Source organism: Meles meles, chromosome 13 (genome assembly GCF_922984935.1).
Source record: "Meles meles chromosome 13, mMelMel3.1 paternal haplotype, whole genome shotgun sequence".
NCBI classification, from domain to species: Eukaryota; Metazoa; Chordata; class Mammalia; order Carnivora; family Mustelidae; genus Meles; species Meles meles.
In genome coordinates, this window is record NC_060078.1 from 78,247,182 (window position 1) to 78,268,909 (window position 21,728).

The following is a 21,728-nucleotide window of genomic DNA, read 5'->3' on the forward strand; positions in this document are numbered from 1 at the left end:
AAAATCTCAACCTTAGTAATCTGTTTCAGTATTTTAAAACTTCAGATAACAGAATATTCTCTACAATCTGCTCATATTAATTTTTTATAAAGATTTTATTTGTCAGAGATATAGAGAGAGCGTGCACTCAAGCAGGGGGAGTAGCAGGCAGAGAGAGCAGCAGACTCCCCGCTGAGCAAGGAGCCTGATGCGGGGCTCGATCCCAGAACCCTGCGATCATGACCTGAGCAGATGGCAGACGCATCCCTGCTCACATTAGTATTTAAGTCAATTTTTTAAAAAGTAGAATTTATCTCACTAAATACTACACTGAGTCCAGGCACAAAAATGCTTAATAACTATTCATCTGAACTCCCCATCACAATCCTAAGGACAACATCTTGGAAAAAGGATAAAATGTTTCACTGATGGGAAAGACTAAAAACTATTCCTGAAATGGGTTTTATCTAATTCTGTTTATACAGAATAATTTCCCAGCTCCTTCCCTTCTTATTCTCCATCTCAAACTTGAGTGGGCAAGTGCTTTATTCATGTCGACACGCCTAGCAGGTACTGACCACAATCCTGAGCACCCAAGGAAACGGCACAGCTGTTGGCCTCCCTAGGGCACCCATGCTGCTGGCAGACACGTTTATTAGTTTGGCTCTTGGCCTTGAAGAAACAAAGAAATTGACTCAGGTGATCCAGTAAGTGGTGCATGGGAACACAACACTCTAGGGAGACATATCAGAAACTGAGGGCAGAAATATTACCCATGTGGGGTCAGGCTCCAGAGAATGCCAGGCTGTCCAGAAGAGGAGGAGATCCAGGCCAGATGAAGGCCTCACGGATAACAGGTCATAATTCAAGAACTGGCAAGCAGGTCTAAAAAGAGGTTATCATGTCCCCTCAGCAGCAGAAGGCCCCAATCTGTGTTTTTATCTGCTATTCGTTGACTCTGCTCTGCTCCCCCTAATCTCACTGCCCTCTCATCTTGATATATGTTGATTTACAGACCTCTTTGAAGACCAGATAAAAGAAACCCAAGGACTCTCTCCCCGAGATAAATGTGCACATAAACAAAAGTCTGCCTACAATGCAAACTTTATGGACCTGTGTTTAGGAAGCCTTACACTCACTCTGAGCTTCGGTCACTGTGTGTCTGGGTGGCACTCTGTAGGACTATCCCTACTAAGCACTGATCCTCCCTACGGTCTCAATCCAAACTTCCTTCTAAAAGAGGATCTCATCGATTTGGTGCCCCACTATTCAGTGGGCAAAGCTTTAATGCTGAGCCCTACATGACACTAATCCACCCAAGACTGACTCCCTTTCAGTTAGGCACCCATGCCTAGTCCAATTAATAGCAGTCTTAACAGTCACTAAGAACGGTGACCTAAACTCAAAGGCTGCATTTCTTTTGGTAGAGTCTACAACAAGTTCCCTCAGAAAAGGGTGGACATCTGAGGGCAATGGGCTTCTCTAGGCAAAACAAACATAATAGAAAAAAATGGAGGATAAGTACAAACCCTGACATGGGCCACAGATTAGGTTTTTTTTTAAGGGATGCCAAAAAAAAAGAACAGTAAAGGTAGCATAGGATAGACTATTGGAGTTTGACATTTGTATTGCATTTTACAAGAAAGAAGAAAAATGAGTTGGCAGATAGAATGAATGAAGCCTATGCTGGTGGACAAAGGTGGTCTGAAGGCCAATGGAGAACAACTGGAAGAAAAGGGAACCTTGAAGACCAAGCAAAGGAATCTGGATTTAAGAGAGCTGTGAGAAGGTAACCACAGATTTTCTAGCAAAACTGTTTTGGGCAGAGTATAAATCATCCTTAAACAGTTCTGCGGTTGAAGCTAGACCAGGATGGAAGGGAGGGAGGCAGCCACCACCAGCAATGGGTACAGGGCTTCCTCTGCTTCTCAGCGCGGTCACCTTCAACTCAGTGCTCAATAGCCGAGACAATTAAACTCCTCAAGGTTGCTTCAATTTAGCTAATACACAAACTCGGACACTAAGGCTTCTGAAAGTGTTCCATATGAGAATCTTACAGTTGCCTGCTTTTTACACAGGAAGACCTAAGAACCAAGAGAACATCTACAGCTATAGTATGAAGGAAAGATCTGTGCGTTGATGGAGACACAGGGGGAGGGGTGGGAATTGGTTTCATTCTAGCACCGACACCACGGCAGAATATTCAATGATAAACAGTCGTTAAACACACACGACACCAGTGCTTCTCTAAGACAGCTAGTTGTGAACGTGCTAGGTTGAAGCACATGAACACAGAATGTGCCAAACCTCTATCCCAGTAAAGCTGACAGTGAGTATAACGTCCCATCTTACAACGTATATGCCAACACTGTGTTATCTGTACTAAAAAAATGAACGAATTTAGCTGCTAGGGTAAGGCTATTATTAAGCTGTCAACTTTCTTTTTATTTCTAAAAGCAAGGGCGCCTGGGTGGCTCAGTTGGTTAAGCGACTGCCTTCGGCTCAGATCATGATCCCGGAGATCCCGGATCGAGTCCCGCATCGGGCTCCCTGCTCAGCAGAGAGTCTGCTTCTCCATCTGACCTTCTCCCCTCTCATGCTCTCTCTCGGTCAAATAAATAAATAAAATCTTTTTTTTTTAAAGATTTTATTTATTTATTTGACAGACAGAGATCACAAGTAGGCAGAGAGGCAGGCGGAGAGAGAGGAGGAAGCAGGCTCCCTGCGGAGCAGAGAGCCCGATGTGGGGCTCGATCCCAGGACCCTGAGATCATGACCTGAGCCGAAGGCAGCGGCTTAATCCACTGAGTCACCCAGGTGCCCAAATAAATAAAATCTTAAAAAAAATAAAATAAAATAAAAGCAAGGAAAACAGAATGATTTATAAACACTAAAGACAGACCCTACCATGCACGTCGGAACTAGAAAAAGAAAGCACCACAGTTTGGAATTTTTAACCTTATTTGTTGTTAATGCTCTCCTTCCGAGAGACGTCAGATTTGCTAGATATATCTCCTTGTACAGAAACATTAAATTATCTTTAAGTTGACATGAAGGCCACCCATAAACCCCCTAAAGAAAACTTACGACAATCCTGGGGTCATCAATGAGTATATGGCTTGCTCAGGGTTAGGAATTAGACACAAGAAACTTCTCTCTAGTGTGTCATACACGATAGTTTGTTTTGAGACTGTTATGGTGAATCCCAAATTAATCTTTCTGGCAATTCCTTTTTGACAGCAGTAGTCAAATTACCCCTGGTAACTCAGCAACCGTAAAGCCCTACAGACTTCAGTGGCAAGGAAGTAACCCTTAAAACAGGGTTTCCAAACCTTGGCACTAGTGACATTTTGGGCCAGAGACTTCTTGGATGCTAGGAGTTCTTGTGTGTAGTGTAGAATGTTCAGCGGCATCGTGGGCCTCTGCCCACTAGATCGCAAGTAGCACACACACCCCTCCCCCACTGTCCCACTGGGACAATCAAAAGGGTCTCTAGATATGGGGCAGGGGTCAGGGCAAAATTACTGAATAGAGAACCACTGTTTAAGAGCAAGTGGGAACAGGAACTCAGAGAGGGAAGTCCTTGATTGCCCCATTATAGCTAAGGTTAGGTCATGAAACAAATAAATCCATGTTAGTTAAAAATAGTGTTTAGACTGTAAATTTACATAAAACAACTATCAAGACTAGAAAAGACTATACTGTGATTTCAAGGGCTTTACATATAATGAACTTTTTTTCAACTGGATACATTCCTAAATCAAGCTTTTTAAAAATAACCTTTTAATTGAAATAAAAACCATGTGTATCTTCATACAGGGTTATCATTTCAGAATTATGTTATAAATTACTGGAAATTAATGCTTTTTCAATTTGTAGAACATATGCAACACAAAAGTATCTTCACTATTTATGTGACAATTCAAATGTAACTTTCTCAGTACCTTAAATAATCTTTTAATAAAGTTACCTTTAATATTGCTGAAATCACAAAAAGATCTATCCTGTAGAAATACCAAATGATACCACTTAAGGATATGCACTTTCCCTCTAACCAATAATCAAATCAGTCATTATTCTCATATTACCATCCATCTGTTCATTCAAAGATTTACAAAACAATTACTATAAATCAGGGATTGCTGTTAAAATTAAATGAAAAATGAACTCAACCTGTATTTCTTGAGAAGCTTAGAGTCTAAGGAAACAAACAGCTGGGAAAACATGTATTTACCATACAATGCCGTTAGGCAAGGTTTCAGAGTGGGAGCAAACAGGAGCTGAATTTTGCAAGGTGAAAAAGAGTAAAGGGAAGCTATCACTGTTTGAATATGTTGGCACAGAGAAAGTCTTTTATTTATTTTTTTAAGATTTGCCGATTTATTTGGGAGGCAGAGCGCGCCACAGAGGCAGAGCGCGCCTGAGCCCAATCAAGAGCTGGGTGCTCAAGTGACTGTACCACCTTGGCACCCCAGAAGATCTGTTAGAGGAAAACGATTAACAAACTGGGTGACCCCCAAAATTTTACCTTCTGTATAATTAAATAAATGTACATACAATAAACAATGATATAAGGTAAATGAGAAAATGGGATGTGACCAATCAATGGTAAATGTTTGATATTACAAGTATTAGTAATACTAATACTAAATACACTGTGTTTTAATCATTCTTGTAACTGAATTTTCACAAAACGTATCATCCTGTTTCAGTGAAGAGATGCTCTGTATCTCTGCCTCTTTTATTTTTTAAGTTATTTGGAAGAAATGTCCAAGAGCAGGTGACTTATTTGCATACCCTTCAGTACTGAAATTAAGAACAGGCTGGCCAGCATCACTCTTCTGGGAGAAATCTAAAGTTAAAAGAGGTATTTCTAATTTAATGGAATCAAGGCTGAGTCTGAAAAAGGGAAAGCGGAGACAGTTTGTTACAGTACAAATGTAACAATGCGGAGTTCATCTGATTGAGATACTAATTAAACTGGTTATGTGCATGCAGGCAGTGCCCTTAAGAAACTAAAAGTAATGATCCATCTGGGAAAAAATTCAGTCTTGACCCTTAGCACAACTATATACCAAACATTTCCCATCAATTACTTAAGTGTGAAAGGTAAAACTATAAAAATCTCAGAAGAAAATATTTCCATGGACATAGGATAGGCAAAATTTTCTTGAACAGGACACAAAGGCCCTACAGATAAATTGGACTACATTAAAATTAAGAATTTCTCCTCATCACGAGATACCATTAAGAGAAGAAAAAGGCCAGCAGCCAAGTGGAGGAAGTTACCTGTAAACAAGGATGCAACAAAGAATCCCTACCCAGACTGCTGGGAGGACTTCTACAAATAAAAGCCAGACAACCCAACAGATAAATGGGCAAAAGACTTGGGAGAAACACTTTACAAATGGCCAGCAGACCTATGACAAGGTATTCAACATCAAAATGCAAATTAAAACGACAATGCTCCTCCCACATGACACTATCGGGATGGGAGGCATCTGGGACTCCCACCATGCTGTAGGCAACAGTGTAAATTGGTACATTCACTTAAGTTATGGGCAGTATGAACTAAACCCACGATCTAGCAATTCCATACCTAGATCTATGCCCATCAGAAATACATATGCTCACCCAAAGACATGTAAACAATGCTCACAGATGCACTTACATTAGCCCAAACCTAGAAAGAGTTCATCCCCAGGAGAACGGGAATACAAGCGATGAGAATAAACCGCTTATTGCTCCGCACACCACATAAATAAGTCTCACGAACAGATTGTTGAATGGAACACGTCAGTCACAAAATAAAATACACGGAGTGATTCTGGTTATGTAACGTATAAAAACAGGCAAGAAGAGACTACTGTGGTTATCTTCGGGGTTGGATCATAATCAATGGGGGCATGAAAGAGGATTAAGCGGGGCTGGAATATTCTGGCTCTGGATCTTGGTGCTGGTTGCGCAGGTGAAGTCCCTGAAAATTTATCAAGCTGTACAATTAAGAACGTGCACTTTTCTGTATGCTCACCATGTTTCACTGAAGTTTTTGGTTTTTTTAAACGCTGCAGCTAGGTAGCAGAGACAATTCTTGGAAGATGTAAACTGAACAATTGAGGCAGGCCTGACTACATTTCTTCTAAGCCCAGTGTTCCAGTTAGAGACCTGTGAAGAAGCCAGATGCCTGCACGCTTCTCATGTGCTGTGCCGCTTCCCTTCGCTTCCCAGCTTTCCTCATTCAGACAGCTGCCCGCCTTCCACAGGCAATGCATGTCAACAAACTCACTGAGCACATTCTATGTGCCAATCAATGTTCTGGGCACCAAGGACAGCAACAGATCAGCCATGGGTTGCTCAGGGACCTGACAAGCAGGAACCATGTCTGATCATATTCCTCTTGCCTTGGCATCTAGCAGGATGTTTTATACAGAGGAGGCCCTCCGGAAACACGGACTAGTCATGTATACCTACAAACAACTGGGGCACAAGCCCAGCTACAGATAACACACTTAGAAATGCCAAGAGGTCACAGGATCAGAAAGACAACCTCCAGCTTCCCTCGGCACATGGGGTGTGGGGTTGGTGGCGGTGGTGGTGAGCAAATACAGCGAATGCCTTCACTGAAGAGCCGGAGCGTGGTCTGGAAAGGAAGCCCAAGCCAGCATGCACAGGGCTAAGTGCAACACCTTTCAGAGGTAGGAGGAAGGGAAGCTCCAGAGCACGGAGGAGAGTAGCGCCTGACAGTGGGGGAATGGGAGCTACGTGAAGGAGGAGAGCAGACTTGCTTTTTCAGCAGGTCAGGGCACAGCTCGGGTAGTAGTATCTTTCCAAAAGCTCCAAAGATGACTGCTGTTTTTCAAAGGTTAGGAATTGTGCACTAGGGGCAGCTGGGTGGCTCAGTGGGTTGAGCGTCTGTCTGCCTTCGGCTCAGGTCACAATCTTAATGTCCTGGGATCAAGCCCTGCATCCGGCTCTCTGCTCAGAGGGGAGCCTGCTTCTCCCTCTCTCTCTGTCTGCTGCTCTGTCTACTTGTGATCTCTCTCTCTGTCAAATAAATAAATAAAATCTTAAAAAAAAAAAAAGGAATCATGCACTATACCAGGCTTTCTATTTCACTGTGGATGCACAAATGAGGAAAAGGATGGGAAAAGGCACATAATTAAATATGCTTTTATCCCCCATTACCTTTACCTTTAACTTTACATTACATTTACCTTTAACTAATACGCAAAATATTACAGAATTATCCAAAATTAAAAGTTACATGCAACTCATCATAAATCTAAAAAATAAAGCCATTTATATGAATTTCAATTCCAAACTCTCCCTTATGTTACTAAAATGAAAATGTGAGGAGTGCCTGGCAGGCTGAGTCAGTAGAGCATGTGACTCTTAGTCTCGGGGTCATAAATCTGAGCCCCACACTGGGTGCAGAATTTATTTAAATAGATAAATAAAATACTTTTAAAAATGTGAGTTAATTCAAACTCTGGGCAAGTTAAGCACTTTGAGCTTCCATTTTCTCATCTGCAATAAGCAGCTTATAACACTTGGCTCTTAAGGAATTGCCTTTTGACTCTGATGCAGCAAATTTCCACATGGGACAATTTTAGAAACAAGAATTTGTGATGAGCCTGTGAATTCTTTTACCTCCCACTGCCTGTAGGAGGCATCAAAAATCCCTTACTAAGATTATTCTGTGGTCATTTTTTCTACTGACCATGTCTAATCCATCACACATTTAACATCCCAAACAACAGATGCTGAATCATAAACTCCAGAGTTGTGTCCTCTGCTGTGGGTAAGCGATGAGATCACTTGTATTTCTTTCCGACCAACGGCAGCAAAGTCACTACTACACGTACCCACATCCATCACCGGGGCTGCAGTGCCGTAGTAAAATAACATTTGCTAGTTTGTCTGGTCAGGAAACTTTGAAAGTGTGGGAGCTTGCGGGTTTCAACGGCTCATGATTTGGCAGATGCAGCTTTGTAAATAAACCCCAATTTTGTCCTGTAGGTACTTTTATAACAGCGATGCCGGCTGCCTCCTTTAGGCAAACTCCTGCAGAATTCCAGAGGTGCCGTATGACCACAATGAAGCTGAGGCACTGACTTGAAGAATGATTAATCACAGATGAATTAGCTTTTTGTTTCTTTCCTGACATTTCCGAACCCTTTCTGGTGTTTCAACGATCTGATGTCTGGCCATGTCATGCTACCAAAGCAGACTGCCTGAAATCACTGTTTACCTTGGCCTGCGTACAAGTCTGGATAAGGATTTAGTCAAAACACCTCTTTCAGATCACAGAAGAGCCTTACAGCAGCACTGTGTGAGACAGCACAGAGAAGAAATTTTAAAAATTATACCTATCATCATTTCTATATACTCCAATTTTTACTTTCAAAGGCAAGCAGTTTTGAATTGTATGGAAAGGGGTCAAAATAGAGAATATGAACTAAGCTTTACAGGTAAATATTAGACATTCTGGAAGCACAAGAAAATCCATTTAAAAAATATTCAGAAAATAAGCCAAATAGATTTAAACCAACAGCCTGATTTTTAAAAGCATATATAATAATACTGTGTGCATACATACATACAAACTATATACCATATAAATGAGATAATCCATATATAAAATAAGTAAGTATGAAGCCACAGCTCAGTTTCCAAGACATACCGGTGGTTATGAAGAGAAAACCTGTTCAGGTGTTCACCATCTGTAGCGCCACGTGTTCCAGGAAGCGACTCCTCCCGTTGCACAAGGTCAGTCCCATCCACCTTGCCAGGGACTGGCTCAAGTACACACGAGAGGCAAACTCTGACAGGTAAAATGAGTGAACTGGGCTGGGAGGCTTCTTGTTAAGGTTTCCCTTAATCTTCAAAAGAGATACGGACAACCTCACCCACATCGGGATAGCTACTGCCAAACAAACCCAGAAAATAACAAGTGTTGGCAAGAATGTAGAGAAATGAGAAACTGCGTGCAGAGCCACTATGGAAAACAGCAGGGTGGGTCTTCAAAAAATTAAACACAAAATTACCATACTATCCAGCAATTCCACTTCTGGGAATATACACAAAAGAAGTGAAAAAGGAAACCTGAACAAGTATTTGTACACCCATGTTCATAGCAGCATCATTCACAATAGCCGAAAGGTGGAAGCAACCCAAGTGTCCGTCAATGGACGAATGCATAAACCAAACGGGGAATATACATAATTTGGAACGTTATTTGCCATAAAAAGGAATGAAATTCGTACACGTGCTACAACATGGATGAACCTTGAGGACATTATGCTAAGTTAAATAAGCCAGTCACAAGAAGACAGATACTGCATGATTCCAGTTATATGATGGGCCTATCAGAGTCGAATTCAGAGTCACCTGTAGAACGGCGGTTGCCAGGGGCTGGCGGGATGGAGCCTGGGGGGCTACTTTTTATGGACACAGAGTGCCAGTTCTGCAAGATGAAAAGAGTTCTGGAGATGGATGGTGGTGATGGCTGCACAGCCCCATGGACATACTTCATGCGTCTAACTCGTACACTTCCAATGGTTAAGATGTTTTTTGTATGTGATTTTGTTATGTGTATTTTGCCACAATTAAAAATATTTGTTAAAAAAAGAAAGAGCAGCACCTGAGTGGCCCAGTCGGTTAAGCATCTGACTCTTGACCAGCTCTGGTCTTAAACTCAGGGTCGTGAGTCCAAGCTCCATGTTGGACTTCACGCTGGGCATGGAGCCTACTTCAAAAGAAAAAAAAAGGGAGGGGGGGAGGGGGACAGAGAGAGTGTGTGTGTGTGTGTGTGTGTGTGTGTGTGTGTGTGAGAAAGGCACAGGAGAGGACATTACTCTTTTCTTATTCTAGCTACTGCTAATGGCCTTCGATGCCCAGATGGGTGGCAACCACGCTGGAACTATGAGAGAAGCAGACCCAGAAGATGGGCATCACTGAGCACGGCAAAAAGCTGCACTGTCGCCTCCTGCCTTAGTAGAGCAACACCTCCAGAAGAAACACCTCTAGGTTGAAAATACAATTTCTCTTCATGTCAGCCAGCTCCTAAGCCCCCAAACTCGTACTGAGTTATGCTAAAACTGTTATCAAATCCCATTAACATGGCCATGATTATTACAACAGTTAATGTGAACAATGACAACATGACATAATCAAGGCCACTTCCTTTCATTAATGACTATTTTCCAGCTCTCAGTGATTCTTCTGTAACTATCCTGCACCTTGCGTCTAAGAGTATAGGCACAAACCAAACACATCTCGCTAAGGCATGTTTATGTCAATCAACCTTTACACATACAACACTACCTAAATCAAAAGCATTCGATAAAAAAGGCATTTTAGGGAATATCATGCACAAAGATATAACGGCTGGAAACTAGCAAACCACAGAGAATTTACGGCAGCACTTGTCATCTACAAAACCACGAAAGATGACCACATGGTGATTTTCATCTCGCAGTGCTCATCATTATCTTAAGTGAGACAAGGAAAATCAAAATTCATCATGTTAAGAAATGCTTTGTAGGCTCAAGTCTACTAAATGAAATGCCTTACAAAGATGACTTCCCGTAAGCCAGTTGGGCACATCTCTAGGTATGACCGCATACGGGCATTAGGTGACTGTGTCAAAACTCTCTCACGCTGAGCCATCAGAAACTTCTCAGATCAGTTCGACTCACTTCAGGGTCAATTCTCAGTCTGCACGGCTCCACAGAGAGTGATTTCTATCTACGCAGACATGTACATCTCTATCTAGTGATCTCCATCCCATACCATGTGTTTTAGTCTTCTGTTGCTGAGGAACAAACCACTCCAAACTGCAGTGGCTGAAAACCACAATCATTTCCTCATGATCCTGTGAGCTGGCTACGGCTCAGGCAGGTGGCTCCTCTGACAGTATCTCCTGGGTTCCATCAGGCAGCCTGACCCAGCCAGCAAGCTCAGCTGGAGTGAAACGTCCAAGATGGTGTCGGGCCTCCCAGGTGGCGTCTCTCGCCAGCCGCAGTCAGTCCTTTTACAGGACGACGGCTGGCTCCGAGGAAAGAGGAAGGGGAAGCTGCCAGGCCTCTGAAGGCCTGGGCCTTACGACCCCCAGAGTTCTCTCCATGGCATCGTGCTAGTGAGTGCAAGCCGGAAGGCCAGCCCAGTCAGGGCAGGGGAGCCAGAATCTACTTCTGATGGACGGAGCAGCGAGCACATACAAGGGGTGAGGCACGGATGCGGGACCCACACCTTGGAAATCATCTACCACGCCATGGTCCTCCCTACCCATAAAGATAGACCCGTCATTCCAGCATGCCCTCAGCAAAACTCATGACTCTGGAAAAAGAGAGCAGGTATAACCAGCTCTTTCTTCTGTGTCTCAGACCTGTCGTTAAATACTGCCATTTGCTCTACTTTACATAAGTGTGTTATATGGCGAAGGCTGTAACTTAACATGTCTAAATCTACACAAGAAAATCCAAACGAAACATTACTCTAGTTTCAGGCACAGTCTGTATCGCCGGGTGCCACTCGGCGGTTATTACCGACACGCCCCCTCGGCTGTAACCGCCACCAGCGCAGAGCCCACATCCACACTGTTCACAGCTGTATTCCCACTGTCTATAGAGGGTACCAGGCACCTAAGACACTGCTGCTTCTCAATTTTTTTTTTTTTAAGATTTTATTTATTTATTTGACAGACAGAGATCACAAGCAGGCAGAGAGGCAGACAGAGAGAGAGGAGGAAGCAGGCTCCCTGCCAAGCAGAGAGCCCGATGCGGGGCTCGAACCCAGGATCCTGGGATCATGACCTGAGATGAAGGCAGAGGCTTTAACCCACTGAGCCACCCAGGCGCCCCTGCTTCTCAATTATTAAAAATATTCCTATTTTAAGATATATTCCTTTTTTCCTTAATACCAGCTAGAAATACACAGATTCTTCCACGTGTATTTTACAGTGTGGCAAAAATAACGCCTTTACTAATGCTTTAAACACTTAGTCATGCTGCAAGAAAGAAGACACACTTTTAATGATTCCTGCAGTTACATGCTAAATTTACCCTCACTGAATCTTGAAAATGAGAGATTTTACGATGGTGTGCAATTCATTTTCTGTGAGTTACTGTTTGTTGGTGTCTAGCTCTGGACCTTCAAATTGCAATGAGAAATATTCATGCTTGAACCAACATCTACCTACAAATTTTGAACAGCACATTTCTGATTAAGAATTCCCATTTTATAAGCAGTTGTGCTGTTGTTCCTTCATAATTGAGGGCTCTCATTTTTTGAAAATATAATAAAATATCCTTAGAAGAAATGAAAACATCTATAAATGGAACAAAATAGTCATTTTATTCTGCCCACAAACATCTGAGCTCAGACTTTTTCTGCCCTCAATGGTCAAGGCCAAAACCAACAGACACCCTGCGGCACAGCACAGGAATTGTTCTGGAGAGGTTCACCTTTCTGCTGCACCAACCCCAGCAGAGTTCAGTGCCAATTTCCACCGAACAAAAGACGGAAGTGTCCACAATCCTGCAAATTTTCATAAAGGGAGGCAGTACTGGCATAGATTAGCATAAGCCTCTGCTTTCCCCCAGCATCTGAACTAAACTAAGAAGCGTGGCTAGTATGGGTGCCTGGGTGGCTCAGTTGGTTGAGCAACTGCCTTCAGCTCGGGTCACGGTCCCAGAGTCCCGGGATTGGGTCCCGCATCGGGCTCCCAGCTCCGTGGGGGAGTCTGCTTCTCCCTCTGACCTTCTTGCCTCTCATGCTCTCTCTCACTGTTTCTCTCAAATAAATAAATAAAATCTTTAAAAAAAAAAAAAAAAAGAAGAAGAAGACGCGTGGCTAGTAGCACAAGCAGGCTGCTTAGCAATCTGCCTGCCATTTATCAGTAGATAAACACAGAACTTTGACAGGTCTCAGCAAAAGTAATGACTTTGTGCATGCTACCCAACTGGGTGGCTTCTATCCTACTAGTCAGTGCAAGAAGATTCTATTCTCAAATTGGGATTTAAAACACACACACAATATATCTGGCTGGCTGTTGGTAGAACATACAACTCTTGTTCTCAGAGTTGTGAGTTCAAGCCCCACACTGGCACAGAGCTTACATTAAAAAAACAAACAAACAAACAAACAAAACCACAATCTATCTCATTTTCTACATCATTCCCATTTTACAGTTCAAAACCATGACCAGATATAGTTAAGCAACTTCTCCAAACCATCATTACACACTCCTGTACCACAACCCCCCTTTGATATCAGAGTACCTACCAGTACTCTACGATATCCAGCGTATTCCCTTAGAACTACCTGTGTATCTTCCTAAGCTCTAACCTATGTGCAAAGCAGAAGCTATCCTAGTCACGCACAATAAATACTTGTTAAACAAGAGGGAGTTCCTAGACCCTCAGCACTAGTATTTCTTCTCATTAATTCACAAATGTGTATTAAAGACGAAACATCTATTGTGTGGCAGGCCCACTTTTAGGTACTTGCATACATGTTGAAGATAAACATCCAGAGTCTCACAAACGTATACGGAGGAGACAGACTTGAACTTTGAGAAGAAACACAGAATGCTAAGGGAGCTGGGGATGGTGGGAGCTGGGGATGGTGGGTGGGTGGTCAAATCTAGTCTTAGTGTCCAGTATACATCACTGGACCAAGTGACCGCTCGGCTGAGAAATAATGGAGGAGGACGGGCAGCGGGAGAGAGGAAAACGAGACATCAGTTAAGGGTAAAGGCCCCTGGGTGGGAAACCCAGCTGAAAGACTCCGGTTGGCCAGTCTTTAATGTTCCCAGAACCCAGATAACAAGTGTAGATGGGAGCTTCTGCAGTATGAGTGATTCTCAATTTAATAAACAGAAAATAGCCAACTTTAATATGAGAAATAATCATCCTTCCAGTTCATTATCACGCTCTCGGATGTGAAAAAAATTAATCTAGTGCAGTGGTTCTCAAGCTTGACTTCACATTAGAATCTTCTAAGCATTAAAAAACAACAAACAAATAAAAAACACCCATGGTTTGACCCCCAGCCAATGAGTCAAAATCTCAGAAGGTAGGGCCCACATATTGGTACTTTTTAGAAGCTCCTCAGGTCATCCTAAAGTACGGCCAAAATGGCTAACAGCAGCAACTCCGAAGGAAAAGAACACCAGCTGTCCTCCGGTCTCATCCTGAAATGATCCCTCAGCTTCCCACTGGCTGACTTCCTGTCAATCAAACCTTAGTCGAAACATGCCTCTGAGAGGCGCCCCTTGACTGACTCTGAAGGAGTCACACCTCCTAAGTATTTACCACATCACACAGCACTTATTTCTGTCTGATTATCTGTCTTCTTTATTAGCTTGCAAGGTCCTGGAGTCTAGGGATCTGGCCTGTGTTGCTCACTGCTGCACTCCCAGTAGGAGTTCAGTCAGTTTTACGTGAATGAAGGGAAAAACGAGAGGTGGGCATAGGGGTATCTCTTATGCAAATGGAATTTTAAAAAATAATATCCTAAAGCTCTAATTCTGACAAATTTCAGTTGGGTATGATTAAGCCAAACGGACTGAACAGTAAGGAGAGCACTTTTTAATTCTTAACTAACAACTAGCTATGAGCCAGACTTCTATTTCCAAGCAGAGCTCAACCTAAGAGGGAGACTGAAGAACACACAGCATTTGGTCTGGACTGGAGTCAACGAGGCGGAATATAAAGTCTTCATATGGAGAAAGGGGTAATGAAAATATGGTCAACATTTCCATGAATAACAACAACAAAAAGAAACAAGTTAAAATACAGAGCAATTAAGATTTTAGCTTAGGCATAGGAAAAACTAAAGGAAAAAGCCTGTGACACTAACGTGACCATTACAGATGGGAAGAAAAAGTGAAATTTCTCCAAGTCCCTAAGATTGGCATAAAAATACTTCTGTTTAGAAGGGGTCATGCACAAGTACATAAATATACAGGGTGAACAAATATATAGGGTGGCTAGACTTTTCTTCTGAGTGTTATTATTATACTACAGTACCTAGAGCATTTGAGTTTCCTATCCTGAATTTATTTAGATCTGGTACCACAAAAATGAGCTAGGAGGAGAGAACACTAGTAAAAACAGTACCAAGTAAGTATTTTTGGGAAAAGAGAAATACAGTCATGCTTTTCTTTCCACAGAGTATAAATGTTTAGACCTATCAACTAAATTAATAATTCAGGCATCAAGGAACTATTTAAAGGATTAGATTCACAAGTTACATACAATGTACACTTAAACATGGGATTAAATGCCAGCAGGACACCTTGGCCAGAAGACTTGGGCCGTGTCGGCACAAAACCAGCAAGACAGTGTATATCACTCTTCTTTCAAAGCCAGCTTTGCTCCTAGGATCCATAGTTTCTAACAACGGAAGGGTCCCTTCCTCAGACATTCAGCACCTGACCTCAATGCTCTAGAACCACTTTTGTTCATTGCCACATTTAGTTAATCGACAAGTTTTGTGGATTATTCGTTTGCACAGAGGAAAAAAAAAGAGAAGGGGGAAATTTATGGATTAAAAAGATTTACAAGACATACCAATCAAATGTACAGACCCTGTGTGGGTTGTAAGTCAAACAAACTGTAAAAAAATATTATGAGGCAATCAGAAAATATAAGCACTGACTGGAGATAGAGGAGGATATTTAGAAATACTGTTAATGCTTTTGAGGTGTGATGCTAAGACTTGATTATGTTTTCCTAATGCTCTTATCTTTTAGAAATACCCGTTAAAAGATGTACAGTCGAAATGGTATTCTGGGTTTGTTCCAAAATAATTCAAAGATGATGGAGGTAGGAATGGGGCTGAAAGAGCAGATAAAATACGAGGACGACCGCGAACTCCTACAGCTGGGTAATGGGTACAAAGGGTTTTGATTACACTTTTCAACCTGGTTTATGCTTTTAAAATACCCATAACTTTTTTTTAAAAATGGTAATTTATACATATGAATATGTTCTTTGAGTTCCACATGCCATGCTCTTGGCTCTGAAAACTTCAATGACTCCCAACAGCATAAATACCTCAGAATAGCTTTCAAGTCCTTCGGAGTCCTTCGGTTTCCCCCTTTTTAATACGACTACATCACAGGCAAGGTCCCTGGCAAATCCTTACTTGTCTGCTCCTTCTCTTTGACCTGTGCTTCCCCATCTGCCTACTGGACATCAGGCCACTTAACCAAACCATTACCCTGACCTGCTTTCATGTAAAATACTCCCAATCCTCACCAAGATTACAAGTTTTAAGAAGAAGATTCAAGTTTACATCTTTTTGCCTCTTCAGAGCTGAAAGCAGAGTTCTAAGTTGAGCAAAGGTGTTCTGTTCCTGTTTTTAAGGTGGGCGGGATGTGGGGAACCTGCTCCTTTACACTGCTCTGTAGGTTTTACATACAGTAGGCTGCTAATCCTTAGAGAACATCAAAGAGTTTAATTAAAGAGAGTCATAAAAGGTAAAATTTTTTTAAAGGGAATTTCTGACATACAGTTAAATCTCATAATAATACAATAAATTACAAAGCCAAAGCAGTAAAGGCTGTGGTTCTCCTACAGAAAGCTTCGTTTCTGAGACAGCAAAGTGATTTCCTTAATTAACCCATTCGTCATGCCTTCAAAGCCCAAGTCCTATATGCCCCAAGAGAAAAATCATATTAAGGATTCATTTTTCTTTGATAAAAATCTTACAAACATTTGCATTATTACTACTATTTTTATTATTGAAAATACCTCACTGCTTACATTGAGTTCCAGTTTTTCTGGACTGTGACTGGGTCCAAAGGAAACAAAGCTAAAATGGAGGGGAGGGAGAAAAAAATGGAGGGTGGGGGGAGACTTAGGATGCACCCAGACAAGGAAGACTCCCAGTGGGTGTACTGTGCTACCCCATGTTAGCAGGGCCCTACAGAATGTTCTAGAAGAGCCTGGATCTCTGTATATTTGGTTTGTTTCTACAGATCAACCTGTAGTAAGCAAGTATTAAGTGTCTATGTGTCCAGCACCATTTTAGGCAATGAACAAGCCAGAGTCCATGAAAAGTTTAAAACACCTTTAAAAAAATTCATTATATACATTGTAAACATATAAGCAAGTTAATATGATGAGAAACCATGAAAGCACTAATGTCGACGAACTATATCTCGAGCAGAAACACATGAAAATCAGCTTTACCTTATATTTCATCTTGGGACATGAATGAATGTAGAAACCCATATAATAATAGCTGAGTTGAGATGTTTTCTGATGAAGTTGCCTAGTAAAACCAATTTCTCTGCCAAAAGAAGAATAAAGATAAAGGTACAGTTAAATCTAGGTCCAATCCTCAGAGTATATGTAATTTGATGTCAAATATCTGATAAAATCCTAAAAACCAATTGCTAAGCTATTAAGGAACTTCAAGTGTTGAAGCAGAAAAACTTTAGAAAATACTTTAAGATAGCTTTTACTAAAAAGACATAAACAACTCTAAATTATTTGAGCAAATGCATCTAAGTTCACATTTTATACTTTATTGAGCATATTAGTTGATCTGAAATTCAAACAGCATAAAATAGATCTGTTTAATACATTATGCATTACCCCCTTGAGTTCTCAAAAGGCAGTGTTTATCAAGTGAAAAACAGTGCAGCAAGTTTTATAAAACTGAAAAACCGACACGTTTCAGGAAGAATGACTGTTATGACCATTAACATGCAAACACTTGCAACTGCCTATGACGTGTAACTCCTTCCTACATCTAGATGCTACTCTAATATTTATTCTCCCTAAAACTAAAAAGTGGAAAAAACTATGCTATCTCACCACTTTTTCTCTTTTTGTTGGCATAGGCAAGGATTAACTGAACAAAGACACTCTCAGCAATGCCCATGCTTGAAATGGTTTTAATTTGCATCCGGATAAATCTGGGCACAGAACTTCATCTCACTTGCCCACATGAATGACTACTTGTATTTGAGAGTTTTAAGGGAACTTTAGTACATTTCTAAAGTAGGAGAAAAGTTGTTTGTTTCGTTTTTATGTTTCTTGAAGGCCTTCTTTTTCTTTTTCTTTCTTTCCTTCTTTCTTTCCAACGAATGTTTGAAATTCAAGGAGAAATTTTTTAAGTGAATAGTCTGTGCATTTTGCAAGTTCCAATTTAAATCACTGAAGGGCTGTGATCCTACAAACTCATCCGGAAAAGAACAGTATTTCTAAATCCAAGCAGACTGAACATTATTAGCCTGTAACAGAATAACTCCCACTATTCCTAGAATGAATCCACTTTCACGGTTCAAAGGGAGGAAGAAAGCACTGATAGGACCAATGCGGGACCACCCACCGCTGACCACCGCACTCCTTCCCTTGGTCTTGCATGGCCCCTCTGTTCCCTCAGTTATCCAGGCTCAAACCTAGAACTATCCTGAACTGTTCCTCTTTTCTCGCTCTCATGTCCAATCTGTCAACAGGTCCAGCTGGCCCCATCTCCAAAATATACCCTGAATCTGACCACTTCTCGCTACCTCCATCTCAGCTGTTCTGGTCTAAGCCGGCAGAATGGTTCCCCTGGATGACTGTAACAGCTTCCTGACTGGCTTTCCAGTTTCCACTCTTGCCCCCTCTATAAATCCCACGGAGTGGTCTAAGTCATTTTTTACAGTACGAATCCGATCAGGTAACCTCCTCAAACCCTTGGCCTTCGAAGTGGGTTGGTATCACACCTAGATAAAATTGAACGTCCCTAGCGTGATCTGTCAAGTGCAGCTCCCTCAGCCCCTCCTCACCAGCGCCTCCTGCATCCCCCTCTCCCTGCCCAGCTCCTGTCTACATCTCACCCCCATCCCAGCCCGACCACCTCAGATGCTCTACTACCCATACTTCTACCCTCACATTTCATTTCCCCACTTGGGTGCTTTATTTTTTCTTGGCTCCTCAAATGTCACGTGTCCAGAGAGGTCTTTCCTGACCACCCTATACAAGAAGGACCTCATGCCTGCCACTGTGACTTTATTTTTGTCACAGTATAATGGAGTATTTAATAGAGTATTATGTTGGCTTCTAATTTACTGTCCGCTTTGACAAAGCTGGAAACCCTTACTCATTTCTATGAAATGTGTCCAGGATACATAGGTTCTTATCAAATGAACATCTGTTAAACAAATTAATTCATTTCTAAAATTTATCTTGCTAACAAAACATAAATAAATGCCATGCTCATGATCCCTAATTCAAAGATTTTTTTAAACCTACAGGCTAGGTTATATAAAAATCTGTATTGATTACAGATTAAAATATAAAAACTATATTCACTGTACAATTGCTTAAGAAATTAAAGAAATGGAGGGAAACTAGCTAAACAGATTTCACTGAAATACACTATAATCAATAACAAAACTGGCAATTTATAGCATATTCTCCCCAATTTTGCTTGGAAATATCAATCTCCTGGCTGCCTTTCCTCCTCTAGAAAACTCAGCACTCATATTCTCAAGGACACTAAAAGGAAATGACAAGACTATAATGCAGAGGGAACAGCTTTCAGGCTCCCAGGCTCCTCTGCTGCTTCCTCAAAGCTCTCCAGCTCTAGAATTTCAAGAGACATACCAAAGCAATAAACAAAACTCTTACTAATTTTGCTGGGAATTGTATATTTACTATCTCGAATGCAGTAGGATTTCAATATCCCTTGGTTTATTGAGATATGAAATGGTATGTCATATACAGGCTGGGATTCACTATGTGGTTATATAAACATTCTCGATATTTACCTGAGAAGTCTAAACAAATCCAAGGATACACACTGTAAAGTGACAGATATAAAAGCAAAACAAGAAGGAAAATGGCAATACTTTCAAAGTGTTGGCTGATTTTTGTTCAAAGAAAAAGTAGCTTTTCTGAAATAAATATGAACTTCTAAAGTTACAAAATGTAAACGCTTCAAAGTACCAGTTCCAATATCATTGATGTCATAAGTGTCATGAATATTCTTAATTAGTGCATACACAAATACAATTAAATACATAAGAAAAAGAAAAATTATTCCAGAGTACGGTTACAAACACTGTATAATTGTGAATCTGCTCGAACGTGGCATTAGGAGACATGTCAGGTTGAAAATACCTAGATGGGGATTTTTCGTCATATTACAGACCACTGAGACACACAAAAGCAATTATGGGCCAGATTATTTAGAAAAATCAAACGGAGATTAAAGAAAAATACCAACTCTTCCACTTTTATAATTCAGAAAAAAGCACATACACAACAAATGAATAATCTCAAAATTCATCTTCCCAAGATGTGAGAATGTGACGGCTGCACAGAGACTGAGAAACGAGAAAACAATGACACCATGAGAAAGAAAGAGTCTCAAGGTCCCAGACAAGCAAGAGAAAAATACTTTTCTTTTTTTTTTTTTTTTTTTTTTTGTGGAACAAGAACTTTTTAATCCTCCTTCTCTTCTCTACCACATATACATGCAGACAAGAAGGAATAAAAATAGAACAAGTATTTTTCAAAGAATAAGGCCCTAATCTTTTTACCATAAGGATGATGCAAAATATCTGTGTTATGCTGTGTATATTTGCAGCCATGGACATAAAAGAGAAATAATCTTTTGATGAGAGCCACAGAATTAAGTGGACAGTTAGGGCCTTCTAGTCCTGTTCTATATACTTTCTATCATTATATATCTTTCCAAAAGACTCACATTACTTACATGAGATTCATTTAACCTTTAATCATGAAAAAAATATATACAACAATGACAAAAATATGTAAATACTGTAATATTTAAGGAACATTAAGTTGTTCTTGATAGAGGAGCTTAAAGAAAGGCACAAGCAAAAAAGCACCCCACAAATACAGTGACTTGTCCTATCCTGGACGAGATGGATAACTTAAAAAACTAGGGAATTACCATCAGACATTGGCCTCAGTCTAAACACCAATACGTAACAGACTACTATAGCAACAAATATGCACTGTCCAATAGGATTTCTGCCAATACACGATGAACTCTAATCAAATAAGGAATTATCTGAAGTTCCACCTGACCCATTACCACTGTCAAAAGTAATCTTACCGTAGTGCGGAGTAGACACCCAAAGACAGGAATGAATAATCAGGATCATAGTACAAATAAACAGACGATACACAGTATGGAAGGATGTCAATCACTCCCACAGCAATGATTTTTCCATCAAGCCAGTACTGCTGGTGAAAGGAGCCATAACCACAATCTGGTCCATGAGGGGGGTTCTCAGCCTGTTGAGAAAGCAGATAGACACATGAACATTTTTTTATCTTTATATTAAAAATCTTAATAATTACGTAATATACTTTTATTTTCCTTTGTGACTACTAAAATTTCCCATGTTGCCATCATCCTCTGCAGTCACACCCTATAAAACTTTTTACTTGTATAAACACTGACCCAACAAAAGAATGAGAAAAAGAAAGAAACTTAAGATTTTTTTAAGTTGTTTAAAAAACATAACAGTAGGAAATATAAATTTCACAGGATAAATAAATATTAAACTATATTTTTCTGTTCCACATAAAAGTTGGGAAAGAAATGGTGTACGAGTGAAGACGGAGAACATAAAAGGAGAGGGGTGGGTGAGAAGAGAGCTGCCGCCATACTGCCGGCCAGGCCTGATCTGTGATGAGCCCACACTGATAAGGCATATGACCCCATTACTTTTTCTAGGTAAGAGTTCCTGCGTAAATACAAAAGGG

The 21,728-nt window shown here is 40.9% G+C and overlaps 1 protein-coding gene across 5 annotated transcripts in view; it reads right to left on the reverse strand.

Moving 5' to 3' along the window:
- Nucleotides 1–21,728, reverse strand: part of ATE1 (arginyltransferase 1) — a 176,644-nt gene that overhangs the window by 72,377 nt on the left and 82,539 nt on the right. For all 5 annotated transcript variants that reach the window (XM_046027786.1, XM_046027789.1, XM_046027790.1 and 2 more), the window contains 2 exons: nucleotides 21,073–21,254; nucleotides 17,184–17,283 (listed from right to left, as the gene is read on the reverse strand). In XM_046027786.1, coding sequence (XP_045883742.1) covers nucleotides 17,184–17,283; nucleotides 21,073–21,254 — 282 coding nt within the window. The remainder of the gene's footprint in view (nucleotides 1–17,183; nucleotides 17,284–21,072; nucleotides 21,255–21,728) is intronic.